The sequence below is a fragment of the Dicentrarchus labrax genome, unplaced genomic scaffold, assembly GCF_905237075.1.
Source record: "Dicentrarchus labrax unplaced genomic scaffold, dlabrax2021, whole genome shotgun sequence".
NCBI lineage: Eukaryota > Metazoa > Chordata > Actinopteri > Moronidae > Dicentrarchus > Dicentrarchus labrax.
In genome coordinates this window covers 5657575-5672531 of record NW_026136704.1, presented here as the reverse complement: position 1 = coordinate 5672531, position 14957 = coordinate 5657575, and the positions used below count along the sequence as shown (strand labels likewise).

General features: G+C 40.5%; 1 protein-coding gene across 5 annotated transcripts in view; it reads right to left on the bottom strand.

The window, feature by feature from the left end:
• The window catches only part of usp32 (ubiquitin specific peptidase 32), a 63672-nt gene that overhangs the window by 8884 nt on the left and 39831 nt on the right, over positions 1-14957 (bottom strand). Inside the window, exons 13-27 of one of the 5 annotated variants that reach the window (XM_051398065.1) lie at positions 14184-14400; positions 13869-14050; positions 11762-11902; positions 9725-9890; positions 7745-7902; positions 7318-7399; positions 7077-7151; positions 5436-5574; positions 4666-4771; positions 4323-4496; positions 2498-2672; positions 2258-2409; positions 1956-2067; positions 736-935; positions 174-358 (exon numbers count right to left, since the gene is read on the bottom strand). In XM_051398065.1, the coding sequence (XP_051254025.1) occupies positions 174-358; positions 736-935; positions 1956-2067; positions 2258-2409; positions 2498-2672; positions 4323-4496; positions 4666-4771; positions 5436-5574; positions 7077-7151; positions 7318-7399; positions 7745-7902; positions 9725-9890; positions 11762-11902; positions 13869-14050; positions 14184-14400 (2264 nt within the window). The remainder of the gene's footprint in view (positions 1-173; positions 359-735; positions 936-1955; positions 2068-2257; positions 2410-2497; positions 2673-4322; positions 4497-4665; positions 4772-5435; positions 5575-7076; positions 7152-7317; positions 7400-7744; positions 7903-9724; positions 9891-11761; positions 11903-13868; positions 14051-14183; positions 14401-14957) is intronic. The other 4 variants (XM_051398070.1, XM_051398066.1, XM_051398067.1 and 1 more) reach the window with 4 other exon arrangements.

Sequence of the window (14957 nt, the reverse complement as noted above, 5' to 3'; positions counted from 1 at the left end):
CAATATGTAACAGTAAATAAGAGGACTATGTCTCGGTAAGATCAGCACAAAGATACTAGCGTAGCATTGTGATGTGTTTAGCCTAGCTTAGCACGACTGAAGGCAAGAGGAAAACTGCCAACCTACATAGCTCTGTCAAAAGCACGAAAACACAAAACATTGTGTCAACATACCAGTCCTGGGCGTGGTTGCTGGCTTCCTGTGGGGGCAGTGGGCTGGCCAGTCGGGACACTTGGATCCAGACGGCGTCGTACAGATCCTTCTTACTGGTGTGGACAGTGCAGGGAACTATGAGCGGCATGCCGAACAGACTGGGTCGGTTCTTCTGGGATGACAGGAAGTACAGCTCCGTACGCATCTGAAGGGGCGACACAAACGTGTAATGATTCAGAATCAGATATTTGCACACATACAAGGAATTTGACCTCAGTGTACATACACAGAAATAGGCATATACATACATACACATACACATAGCAGGTAGACAGAGAGACAATAGTGCAATGGTGCAGAGTGCAAAGGATGCTGGAACAAATATTTTAATGTAGCAGGTTATTTTATATATATAATATGACATAATATGTTTAGATAACCATCGCCTAGAGAGCAACGGCAGCAAAGGGACATGATGTAGTAACACTGCATATTAACAGTATTCATCCATTCAACTGTAAAATTACTGACTATATATATTATTTTGCACATATTGTACTGTACAATACAGCACACTCTCACCATCTTTCTGTGCATGGCAATGATGTATCCAATGAAGGGGCTCTCCTGCACTGGTGTGATGTGTCCGTTGGCGACCCCATTGGCCAGGGGTGTCTCTGGGCTGCAGGGCACCATGGTGCTGGGCCCACCGTTGGGGATGAGGACGGGCTTGTTTACCGGGTTCCCATTAGCAGTGGAGCCGTTGGCTATTGGGGTGATATCTAATGAAGGCCAGGAAATGAGAAAATGTGCATTAACATACACAGGGTTTCTGCAGGTCCCAGCAGGTTAAATTGAACCTTTTTAAGGTAAATTATAAATGCAATTTAAGACCTATTTTACGTCCATACTACATAGGCTACAAAAAAGGAATCTCAACAGTAAAGTAAAAAAGCCTTGTTTCTGGTAAATGAGTCTCATTTTTTGTCAGAAAAGAAAAAAAATCTCGTCAAGCATGTTTTTCATTAGAAATGTCATCTGGTTTTAAGAAAATAGATCTAACTGTGCCTTAATAATACATTATAGCTAATAGTGAGCTCAACTGAATTGGTAACAAGTTACAACAATGGTTTGCATAATATCCCAGCAGAGGAACAAGATTATTTTCCACTTGCACAACTTCTAAATTTAAGTAGTCTTGTCCCAGTGTTGGAAATGAAAATGCTAAAAATAGGAATGCTTCAAGTCATTTTATTATTTTATTATGCTGTTTGAAGAAATTCTGTCTTTTTGTAAGACTTGCTAATTATTAATCTTAGATTAAGGTACAAATTCTCATATTAAGATCAATAAAGAATGCTTATTTTAAGAATATTAAATAATTGAGTTTTCTTTGCTTGCAATAAGCGCAACTTGCTACATGTCTTTCAAGTTTCAAAGCCCATGACAGTGGGAGATTGTTTTGCTGAATACAAGAAAATATGATTCTATTTAAGAATGTTGACTTGTTTGTAGAAGGGAATGTTTTTGCAGTATACGAAGGATATGAATCTGTATTGGTTTTGTTGTGTAACTGTTACAGCATGATCTCCACAGTAATTTCTCAATAACAAATTTAAAAGTGTGAAAAATGCAACTTTATACAAGTAACATAGTAAGTAAGTTCATCCAATCAATCAATCTATAAGACCTGTCAATGTCATATTTAAGACATTTTAAGACTAAAAATAAAAATCAGGTTATTGGACACTCTGGACATGCTGATAAGAGCGCAAAGACAAGGTGTGAGTGAACAGGCTAACCTGATAGTGTGGGTGAGCTCAGTGATGTCGGTGAACCCGGAACCGGGATCTCAAAAGCACACAGGAAGCCGTTGACAGACAGCCGGACCTTCTGGTTGTCCTGAGGAAAGTTCTGAACACATAGGATTTGGACATCAGACAGCAGCACCTCACAGTAGAGCAATAACAGAGAGCACTGCATATGTAATGGAGTAATGGAACTGGCAATTATGCATTTATGAAGAGTGCCTTTCAGACACTGAATCAATCAATCAATCAATCAGCTGTCAATGTGCATCTCTGTGCCCCCTCAGTCTCATTACCTTGATGTTGGAGGTGTGGACCTCAGCCAGGAGGATCTGCTCAGGCTTCAGACTGCACAGTTCACTCAGCTGTTTCTTCAGCCCTGTGTACTTTTCATCCATATTCAACCTAAGGCCGTAGCGTATGGGTGTGGAGCCGTCCAGTTTAATGACTACAAACACACAGCAAGAAACATGATTCAAGTTTTGTTGTTTAAAAAAATGTATTTATTACGAAAATCTGTCCTCCATCCTCCTCACCAGTGATCTCCAGATGCATGGAGCTGTCCATGGGCAGGGGCAGAGACAGGAAGTTGAAGGGGTCGAAACGAGCACTGATGTGTCCGCACGTCTTACACTTCACCTGGGACTTGAGCTGACCGTGGAACAGATCCACCACGATGGAGCGGTTCCTACGCAGGTGGTTCTCCCACGCCTTCAGGGTGGAGGAGCATGGACACACACAAACAACACACACAGAGTGGTGAGTTCACACACCAATAATCCTGCAAATCCCACCCCTCAGGACATACAGAACACAAACAGGACATCAATACAGGAACATTACCAATTTAAAGGAGAGCTTAGCTGATGGGCTGACTGGTATTGACTGCTCTCTGCTCCTCATCCTCTGACTCTCTCACAATGGACACCAGAGCTCATTACCTCCTCCTCCTCCTCACACCATCTCATTATCTCTCTTCAAACTGAATTAATCAACATTTCGAAAATCTCAGACATTGCTTGCTGTTATATTATTCAGTCAAATGGACAACCTGCTAATTTCTAAAGTTACAGAATTTAAAATGAACATGTTTTTAATATTGACTCCATTATGCAGCCTCCAGTATGGTTCACTGCAATACTAGTTTGGTGGGTAAAAGGTACAACTACATCTTAAAATGGAACACAATGCCCTTACTCTGATATATGTTAAATAATATTTAACTAATTGAACCATCTTCAATCCCTGCAAACACATTTTCTGAGTCTTGGGATACTACATGAACACTTCTAACAGAGTTGGAACAATTCTGGTTATTTAAAATTTTTGTTTGTGATTTTTGTGTTACTGGTTTTAAATGCTCAGTTGGGAAAAAATGATGTCATGTACTTTAGTGCTCTGATTAGGACATCTGTGGGGTAGCTTTCCAGCTGCTCTCAATCTAATCTGATCAAACCACACCCACACAGTCCTGATGAGGAGTTTTTGGGTGTTTAACTCCTCAGAAATAACTAGGATGCTCTTTTTTCAAACTTCCAATTTGATTGTTGTTTATATAGTCATACATATTTAAACCTGCAATAACTGATTTTTTGGGCCACTTGGGGGCAGCAGAAACGAGCTGTAAACACAACACTAACACATCAGCACCTTTGAAGTTAATATGTTGAACCTGTTAGCAAACAGTAGCTTATTTCTACATCTAGCAGTTACAGAGCAACATTAGCATTCATTTGGAGTGTCCTTGTGTCACCTGATAAATGTAAGTTCAATATTCACTATTTTGGCTTTGTTTCAGTCTTCCTGAGGGAAATATCTGGCTCTTTAGATGCTCAGTGCCTCACTATGATCACCAGCTAGTCACTAACTTTGTGTGTCTGCTGTTTTCTATTGAGCAGGTAGTGTGTGGGTCTAAAAAAAAAAAAGACCCTATGAGAGCCGCAACAGTGAACCAAAACAGTCAAGTTGCAGCCCAACAACTAAACACTGAGCTGAAACTCACTTTAAAGTTCCATAAAGCTGAAGCTGTTTTCACAATGTCATTTGACATGATCATTAATATTAAAATATCAATTATAGCCGCTTTAATTTTATAGAGAAATACTGTTTTGAAACCAAGTTTTCAGGGGCTTTAACACTGTTGTGTACAGACATTATGTAAAATATTAATACTGAATACCTGTTGTGACATTATTAACCAGAGATGGACTTTAGGATCAATTATGAAGAGCAAACATTCTTACTTGGCTTCGGAGATAGTGATATCCTGAGGAAGTGTATTTAAAAACAAATAAATGTGCATAGTGTCTGTGTGTGTGATTTGACAGCAACTCAGAGAAGAAATATTAGGACATTTCTGACCTCAGAGGCCACCTCCCAGTCAGGCCGGCCATCGCTGTCCTTCAGCTCCACGTAGGGTTTCTCATGGACTCTGTTTAGATCTTCATGGAGGCCGTCCAGCAGGAAGGCTAGCAGCTCCTGGGAGTCCTGCTGCTGGAAGCCATTAAAGCGCGGGGCGTACTTTGCTATTGTCCACTGGAGAGGAAGAAATTACGTCATAAGCTTTATATCTATATGACTTTTAAAAGCATTTTTGAAGGCACTTTATAAAAGTGTGTATATCTGTATAAAAGTTCAGAAACAAACACAAAAATTGTGATTCAGATCTCAGAAAGGTGAAGAGTTACAAATCAAAACTGCCTACCCGGAGTTTGAGCGGAGCCACGTTCTTCTGTGTCCCGCTCCACAACTCCATTACCAGGTCACCATAACACTTGGCCATGTGACCTCGCATCCCGATGGGGTTGGTTCTGTAAATGCACCAACAAAATTAGCCAGTTAGAACAGTGGTTCCCAACTTTTCAAACCTTTGAAACTGTTTTAAACTGACAAAGTGGCATATGTTATAGATATTTCATATTATATTAAATGCATAACAATAGAACACAATAACTGCAGGAAGTTTGTGTAAAACCAGAGATTTGGATGTATTTCGAGCAGATTATTTCCTGTCAATATTGATCAGAGATGAGTTTTCCTGATATTTTTAGGAAGTTTTTATACACTTCTCTCTTTTTTTCCTTTTTAAACAATCATGCACACTTAATAGGCTTCTTTCTTTTTTAACAAATTCAGTGTTTTCTTCTCTCCAATACTTGTCCATTGTTGGTTGTTTATACTTTTCTAATGCAGGTAAAGGCTGTTTATCAGAGAGCAAAGGCTCTGTCAATATAGCTAGTGTTAAGGTTTCCACTGTGATATATATTTTTTATATCTTATGATATAGCTGATATATAGGCCTACTGTGTATTTCTTTTGAAAAAGGTTTCCTACAAATCAAGAAGGCCTCACAACCCCATGAAGCTTTAGCAACCCCTACTGAGGGTCGAGACTCCAAGTTGGGAGCCAGTTGAATGATAAATTCAGAACAATGTTGGCAAGATCTATACCAAAGTAATACATTAAAATGGGTACCTGTTGAGCTCATAGAGGTGTCTCCCTGAGATGAAGTAGTCAGTGAGAGGCTTGGTGTTGCTCACACACTGGATACTGGAGTTCATGAAGCAGGTGTTGCCAAGGTTACTGAGTCCAGTGGCTCCTTTCTCTGTAGGAACTGGGAAGGCAAACAAGGACATGATGATCAGATTTAAAACAACACTCAACAGGAGAAAAAACGCTAAATAAGCACAAAAAGCTTTCTTTACAGACCAGCACCAACGACCTTAATATCCTTTACTATTGCACATATGACCAACTGTGAAGATCACTGCTGCAGTGTGACAGCCGAATGCCAGAGTTTATATCAATTACTCTCAGCATGCTTGAACATTACCCAACAACCATTAATATAAATCTACATAGCAACTTTTTATTAAATCTACCATATTTATGTTGCATTAATGTGTGATTACACCCTGCATCAACTTTGAAAGAAGACATCTGGAATTCAGTGTCAAACAGCTGCTGAAACACCTGCTGTAAAACATGTGAGAATGATCGTAAAAAGGACAACATAGAAGAAAATAACCACATACGGTATTTAAAGGTGTTAGTGAGCAGCAGATTAGCACGAAGTGCTGTACTATATCATTAAGGTCAGAGGAGTGTACTACGAAGCAAGATTAGTGGGTTAACAGGGTATTTTGAGCCTAACACCAGATTATTTATTGTCACAAAGGTTGCTCTCTTTTAACCTGGCTAGATCTCAATGGTAACTTATGCTGTACCCCTAACCTGCTCTGGAGGTGGTTATTTTCAGAGTTTGGGATTTAAATTGGCTGTAAAAGGTGCCAGTTCTTTTCCTGACAATGTATCTATCAGTGGTATCGATTCTTGGCTGATGATTACGTTATATATGCAAACTTGTTGAGCCATATGTTTCTCATGTAACCAAATGAAGCCGTGTAATTACAGTAGTGAAAACTGTATGCATTATTGAATTGTGTTTCTTAAACCTTGTCTCCTAGGATTTAAATCTGTATATTATTAAACTGTCATAATTACATTGTGGTAACAATGTAATTGCTGCCTGGGTGATATTCAGAGACAACACATTTTCCTGTTTGCTTCTGGTAATATGAAGACTTTAAACGTTACAGTGATTATCCATCCTCTACCAGTATTTCTCTCGTCTTATACAGCTTTTTACTGTAATCATTTTATATAATGTTATATAATGTTATGTCCTTATAGCTCTCCATTTTAACAAAGTAGACAGCACTGGTTGTTCCATTTTGACCAAGAATTAAATGTTGCGTCAAACTCTCACTCTTCAAAGAACATTGATAACCACCCACCATGATACTCATCATCTCTGATTGGGGTTTTAGGTTTTGTCCCTCTGGTCCTCTCCCTAACTAACCCTGACTAAAAAAAACTATTACTGCATTTATTTCCCCCATAGTACTTTAAAATCATTATATTTCTTTGGAGACTCTTATTTGTAAGAGTCCATAAGATGTGCTATGATTAAAGAATTTCTGAATGTTCATATTCACCAATCAGAGCATGTGTATTCAAGACAATGCCTGACTGAAACTACCAGTCCTCTACCATCTGCCTTACAAATATTGTGTACAAATACACAGTAAGCTCATTCAGTGTCTTCCAGCTTACCTTTGTGTCTGTCCATCTTACTGCTGTTGGCAATGAAAGACATTTCCTCAGGCCAGCTCATGTCTTTGTTCCTAACTGTGGTGGAAGAGGAAGAGATTAAACCATTTTGCTCCCACTTTCATGTGCCATTACTCCGAATGACCTGTTACATTATTACAATATCTGTCAGTTATAGCACTGTTATGAGTCTGAAGAGAGTTCTGAATAGAGATGTTAACAGAAAGGGGGACGTGTTTTATACCTTCAATAACTAGCTGCTGCTCATCATGGATCTTTAGGCTTTCCAGTGTGTGATCTTCATCGTCAAGGAGGGTGAGGTAGTTCTGCAGGACAAAGAGGAGACATCACGCTGAAACTGGGAGTACTTTATCCAACTGCTTTATAACTTTTGATTTATTAGGACTATTGAATTATTAATCAGCAGTTATTTCTCCTGCAACAATTCAGCTTAAAAGTGTGCTCCAATAACAGTTGAGAAAGCATTGGTCAGAACCTCGGTCAACTTTCTCTTTTCCTGTACTTATAGATATGCTATAGGCTAGGCTCTCTATGTTGACACATTTGGAAATATGTTATTATGTATTGAGGCTTGTGCATATACTGGTTGACAAATATCTGACATTTCATAGAAAAGTAAAGGGGGCTTTTGTGTCAGCTTTCAGGCCCACCTCACTGTTGTACAGCCAGAGTCTCATGTCCTCCTCCTTGATGCGTAGTCTCTGGGACAGGTATAGATGGATGTCCTTGATGGTGCCCATGCGGCTGAAGCAGCCTGTGTAGGCCAACACCCTCTTAAGAGGAGCATTGGGGGATGGCACGTTACCTGCTGAAGTGCACAAAGAAGAAAGGAACATTCACAAACTGACCCAATCACACAATCTGAAGACAAGCACACGTTTAAAACTCAGCTGAAGCTTCTTCCCTCGTATGCACAAGCTCACAGATTCAAACAACTGATCGATAACAGCATTCTGGTGACTGAGGATTAGTTGTAAGGAAGCAGCAAGAAAGGGCTTTTTTGGCAATCAGCACAGACTTGATTGGTCAATCAACTTAGTGGATTTAGTGGACTCAGATTGGATTAAATCAAATACAAACCAATAAATATTAGTCCTGTTAAATAACTGATACTGATTTTAAAATGATTAATACAACTTTTAATATCTGATTTTCAAATGTTACCATTTTTCTATCTACACAGCTTTGCCACAAAATGAACCGTCCTCTCCACTTGTTTGAGTGCTCTACTCTTGCCCCAGGCTGTCAGGAAGACATTATGCTGAATATGATGCATAATTAGATCCATTTCAGATATTTGGCCACATGCCTGAGACAGGGTCTTATTGCCCAGCAAGTACAAGTTGCTGCTCAGACAGAGTATGAGTCATGATGGAAGCCACAGCTCCACCAGGGATTCAGGTCTGCGCTGTGGCCTGAAACCTGATATGCTGACTTGATTTGGACCAGGGCTCTCATGCTGAGTGCTGATGCCCCGACCTGATTACAATGGTGCAACTGTGTAAATCTCCACTTTATGCTTTGTCATCTGCTTTCTTTTTGCAGTGAAGCATTTTCAGTTTATACTTGTCCATTATATCTATTTAGACATAATGCAAAGGGACAATAAACAATGGAGTGAAAGGCAGTTTCTTTTATTGAGCGAGTGAGTGGGTCTATATATAGGGTTTCTATTGTGAGTACATCAGACCTGAATTGACTGAAGTGGAAATGACTGAAATAAATTTACTTTATTTGCTACAGTCATCAGCCTAAATAAAGTGACAGATATTTTATATTTGATATTTATACCAACTAACTGCTCTGTAATACTGCATGTTGTCATATCTGCCTGCATCTGGCTGAGCCATAAAATAGTGAAGAGGTGGCAGTGGTTACAGACTGGATTAAATGAGAATCTTCCATCATTAAATACATTATAACAACACTGACACGAAGACCAAACAGGCAAAAGGTATTCAAACTAGCCAGCTTGTTGTTGATTGGAACATTGAACCAAACAAGCAATAACAAGCTTAGACAACTCTGTAATTAAACATCAATCTTGGAGCCATTCCGGTATTTATCATCTGGGGGCAACAGCCAACGTTTCAGGGCTACTGGTTTACCCAGTGGATATCCTGAAGATGGACAACGGATATCTAGAACAAGACTTTCCCTAGAAACCAATTAATTCAATTCAATTTAATTTTATATGTACAGGGCCAAATCATGACAGAAGTTATCTCAAGAAACTTTTCAAATAGAGCAGCTCCTTATAAAATTATTTACAGAGAACCAACAGTTCCCACCATGACCAAGCACTTGGGGTCAGTGGCAAGGAAAAAGACAGGCAGAAACCTCGAGCAGACCCCACCCAGATGAGCGTAGAGCACTAGAACAAGTGACGTCAAAACGAATATTCGAATGGCAAGGTATGTGAAGATTAAAAGGGTTGAATTATGCAACTTTTAGAGTGATCAGCAGTCTTTCCCCTTCATGGGCCATTGGTTCATTCCACTTCCCACTCCAGAGCAGTGCCAGGGCTGGATCAGTCCACTCTGGGAGGATTAAAAAGGGGGGATGCGGGGTAGTTCAATGAGAAGCATTTGTCGACGGCTTGCTCTGGTCTTGCTGCAGGCTTACGTTACCTCTTGGTGGGGGCAAATACGGTGGGAACATTCGCAGGCTGGTCATACCCATATTGACCCAGATGTTGGACTGGGGGGTGCGTGTGGCCGGCTGCTGGCGGAGGAAGAGGAGGTAGCGGGGGAAGAGCTCCAGCTCTGGTTGCCCTGTCTTGCTCTCCAGGATAACCTGCGTGGGCGGAAGGCAGAGTTTCAAGTGTCTGCAAGTTGAGTACTATACTTTTCAAGAATGGAAACCACAGAGTGCATTGATCAGTCTGGAAGCCTATGACCTATGGGTTTGTCTTTAAGGTCGCTTGGTGCATAGATCTAGACCAAATAAAATAAATCGTACATTATTGCTTTTAGTTAGTTATTAGTTATGATGTATGTGTTACCGTGGTTACCAAATAATGTTCCATAATTATAGAGGATTTCTTAACAGTTCCCACATTCCATGTGCTGATTGTGCACAAGCGCTCAGTGAAAGCCGAACTGAGACCCACCTGTTAAGGCAGTCTGTGCTTTAGGAAATACGCCTAATGATCTGGATACCAGAGACATATATTAGCTCTCATGCTTTTTAAAGAGCTTCCCACCCTGAACCCATGGATAGGTACTGTAAACAGCATATACAGCATAGAACGCATGACATTCCGTTTATGATTACAGAAAGAAAAGGGATTAGAGTATTGGTCAAAATGGGACACATACCTGTCTACCAAAGGTTATGACAACTGAAACTATGGTAAATGCAACTGTGAAACAAAAAAACCGAATGAGATTGAAAGTGTAGCATTCTATAACCCACACTGTGGACTGTGAACAGATACAAATCACTGCTTTCAGCCCAATTTCTTATTAAGGGTTCAACCTATCCATAAGAGAATCATTTATGCTGTCAAAATCTATTGTATAAAACACTAGACCCTTTACACAGCAGCCATTTTGACATGAAATAGTAGACTGACAGACAATTATAATAATAAAGGTTCAGTTCCATTTAGTGTAGCAGAGCCTTTCCAGTGAGCCAACATAGACAATAGCAGCACCCTGACTCTGTTTGACCTGAATGGAACAGAACCTTTATTAGTATCCTTGCTAACACCTGTGTTTACCCTACTATTTCATGTCAAAAACATGCTGTGAAAAAGGTCTATATGCACTGTTATCATCTAATGGTTAAGCAGAACTGTTTGTAACTGTTTGGAAGTACAATTCAAGTCACAAAACTCTCAGGTCTCTGGATGCAAGGATAATTCCAGTTTACTACAGCTAAATCCTCTGTAGTTTTGCCCATCATTTCTGTCAGCTACGCTTGCACCCAAGCTAATTGCTGAGATCTGGGAACAGGGAGAGATCACTACAATGTTTTCCAAATGAGTTTGTCCAACCTGGGAGTTTGTTTATAACCCACGGTTAAACATCATTTGAGGGCATGCCTGTCACTGTCATATCTGTTTGTAGGTCAGGACTTAAAGTTAGAGTCTTAATTTCAGAGTTTTACTCATCATTCCTACTGGTAATAACAACATTCAATTTACCAAGATATTAATAGGAAGCAGGAGCATTCACTAAAAAGTCAACAAACACAAGCAGTGTTTGTTAAACTCATTTAGAAGAGAAAATGAATGCTTATGTGTTGTAAACATTCACTACAATTTACAGACTTCCAGGTTCTACTCTGACCTACTCTTCTTACTGTAGTTGTGCACACAGTGTTCCTGTGCAATGAGGAAATTATTACTGACATTTCAGGTGCTCTAACTTTCAGTTTTAGTTCCAATAAAGTCGATCATCTCTATGAAATGATGTCCTGTGTTAATCCTGTCTGACTGCCCACTTGTGTTCCTTGCCTGTTGGATTATGTTCGAAAAATGAATCAAAAATAACACCTTGGTTTTATTAAACCGGAATTATCCTTTTAAGTCTGACTTGTTCAAGTCTCAAGACTAAAGCTCTGCTCTTAAGAGTATACTGTGATGTTAACATTGTCCAAGCGTGCAGCACAGTGATAGTGAGGTTCATTAGCTGTTGAGTGGGTGTGCTGTCTTCACTCACCGGTCGCGGCAGGCTGAGGTTGGCACCGTACCAGTGGTAGAGCGCCCGCCACACCGGCTCTGGCACGGTCTCAAAGTCTCTACCAGGCGCCAGCTGCATGGAGCGCTTCAGTCTGCCACCCTCCATGGTTAACGTAGGGGCCTGAAGGGGCACAGCACAGACATCAGCATTTAAATACGTGCACAAAAGACACTATCTGCCTCCTAGAATTACAGATAATAGACAGAGACAGTGTCCTAATGCTATGCACAGGCTGGCAGGCTGCTATCATTACAACAAATTGTAGAGATAAGACAAAGGAAAAGGAAGCACCATCTGGTCCCTGACAACCATTGCCAGCAGAGGAGGAGTGTCTCGTAATTGAGAATCTCAGATCATTTCTGTCAAACCCGAAAAGAATCTGGCGAAAATATTCTTCTAACACATTGTTGTGTTGTTTTATATGTGCTAAAGATCGCTAATTCTGTAAGGATAAACAAGCTGTGAAATTTGCATTTATTGCCTCAAAGGTCTGGATCACATCTGTCTTTTAAATGCATGGCTTTGAAGAAGAGCCATTTGATTCCTGTGAACAGACGAGCTTGCGAGTCCAGAGGGAATGTATTGATACTGGAGTCTTCTCTGAGACCAAGTAGCTTGACTGTTCTCATATGTCAAACATGTGCCAAAGCAAAGCTGTGAACATGATGATCCATGCTACCTGCTCACCGCCTGAGCGGTTTTTGGGATATGGGTTTTCTGACGTAACCAAAACTGGATCTGAAACTGAAATATCTTTTGGTCCGCAAATAATTAAAAAAACTGCTCTGAATGCGACTGAATAGGTGTAGGCTGAAACTACAGCTTATTCCACCCACTCTCTTACAATGCATAATTAATTGGGCATTAAAAGTCAAAAAAGTTCTATATTACTGCCAAATTGCTATTTTTGATTATACACTTTTATCTGTTCACATTATTTTTAAATAACACTGTAATTCACAAAGTGTGCTTAACATTATGATCCCCCCCCATGTTCAATAAATCTGTTCCTTTAACTTAACTACAACACTTTTACATTAATTCTTACCCTTTCGTACCCTTAATCAAATCACATTAACTGTATCTAATTAAAAAGCCACATTCTAGTAAATTGAATGATATGCTTTCTCTCTGAAAGTGTGACGAGAAAAGCAATACCATGTCTGTATACCTTGTCTGTGTGTTAGTGTAAAGCTTAGCTTAGCATGAATACTGGAGGCAGGGGGAAACAGCTAGCCTGACTCAAACTACGACCATTAACCCTAAAGCAGTGTCTCCAGCTACAGTGCAGGATGCCAGATACAGTTGGTGAACACAGGAAGCTGCACACAGTCACTGCGAGGCTGCTGCTTCAAAGAGTTCCAATCCAGTTCCAGTGTTTTTACCTTTCTATTAATGTATAGGTTAAACAAACAAGGTAACCTATAGATATATATTAGAACTTGTACCCTTCAGAGTAGTGATAGACCGATTAATCGGGCCAATGATCTGGCATTTTGAGATAATCAGCATAGGCTGATGCAGGTGCTCAGGCCGATGAACAAAAAAGTGCCTGCAGATCCACATTTGTGTGGCTGCTGTGGAACGATGCTCTCTGTGAGTCTTGGGAAGGTGGTGAAAAAGTTGGTTTGGAGCCCTGTACTATAACACTCATCCTGCTGTAAACCTACATTTCCTCAGTCATCATCATCTTTTCTAAATGCTAACTTAACATGTTTCTTCATAATTAGTTTTGTTTACAATTCTTATATTAATTGATTTTCAATCATATATTGATGATTTGTGAACTGTTCACACTGGATTCCAAATAGTTTGGAGTTGCATTTAAGACAGATGTAACCCATTAGCAAAATAAGACTGGGGTTTTAAATGTTTTTCAGTGTGAACACCTATATACTGTGTCTGCTTCTTACTGCACTTCCACACACACTACACATGTAAATCAACTTACTTTGTTACGCGGGTAAACAAAATAAACCAACCATCACTCACTCACTCACTCACTCACTCACTCACTCACTCACTCACGCGCGCACACGCACGCACACACACACGCACACACACACACACACACACACGTCCTTGCCTTCATGGGGTCAGTGTTGACCAGAGGCTGGTTGTCGATGGCTCCAGGTCTTTGTGCTGCCAGCTGGGAGGGGAGGTGGCCGTTGGCTCCAGAAAAACACTGATTGTTGTTGTCCGATACGTTGTGCTGACGGGCAAAACAGCTCTCTGTGGCAGAGGGAGCTACCTGGGGGCTCAGGGCTGCTGGGACAGACCCATAAAAAGAGGAACAAACAGAAACAACACAGAATCACAAAATGAGTGTTAAAAATCTGAGTAGCTGTCGTACTTTGGTTTTTATATGCTATGTACTCTTTGGTGAAGTGTGTTGACCGACCGGTCTCTGTAGCCTCCGAAGCGCTGGACACAGCATCAGGTGACCTCTCCTCTGTGGGGCTGACAGGGCTGAAGGTTCCCAGTCCTCCCAGTCTGTCTGGTGGGGTGGGCTCTATAGTAGCCGTGGCCATGGGAGTTCGCAACGAGCTCAGGATGGACGGCTGCTCCACCACGATGCCCTTATGCTCCTGGACAGGAAGATAACAGCAGGGACTGCCCTGTCATTGTTCAAAGTGATATCTGAGATTAATGTGGTGTTTACTTTCAAAACAGTGACGTTATTGTGCAAGATGCAGCGACAAACCTGGTCTCATAAACTGTATTGTACTCTACTGTAGCAGTTATAGTAATCTGTGAACAGACACATCTCTGCAAATGGGAAACAAGCTTTTAACAATAAATGTCCATACAACTACTAAACCTTTGCATGTGAGCTATGATTTAGAGTTTGACTTTACAGTACCCAAGTTAGATAATATATAGAACATGTCACATGTAATGTTCTGTATGAGGGATTCCTCTTGAACCCATATTGATGTGCAAGAAATCAATCAGGTACATGTGCATTTTAAGTTTTTGAGAGTCAAGATAAAGAATGGCCTGTGAGTGGCCAAGCAGGGGTTATAGTGATAAAATAAAAAAAGATGAATGTTAAGTATCACATTCGTCTCTGCAGTAGGCCCTGAGGTGAAATGATGCAGTCAGGCTGGGTTTTGAAACCTCAACACCACTGTACAGGCAGATTCAGACCAAATCAGGTAGGGAAAGTCCTCCC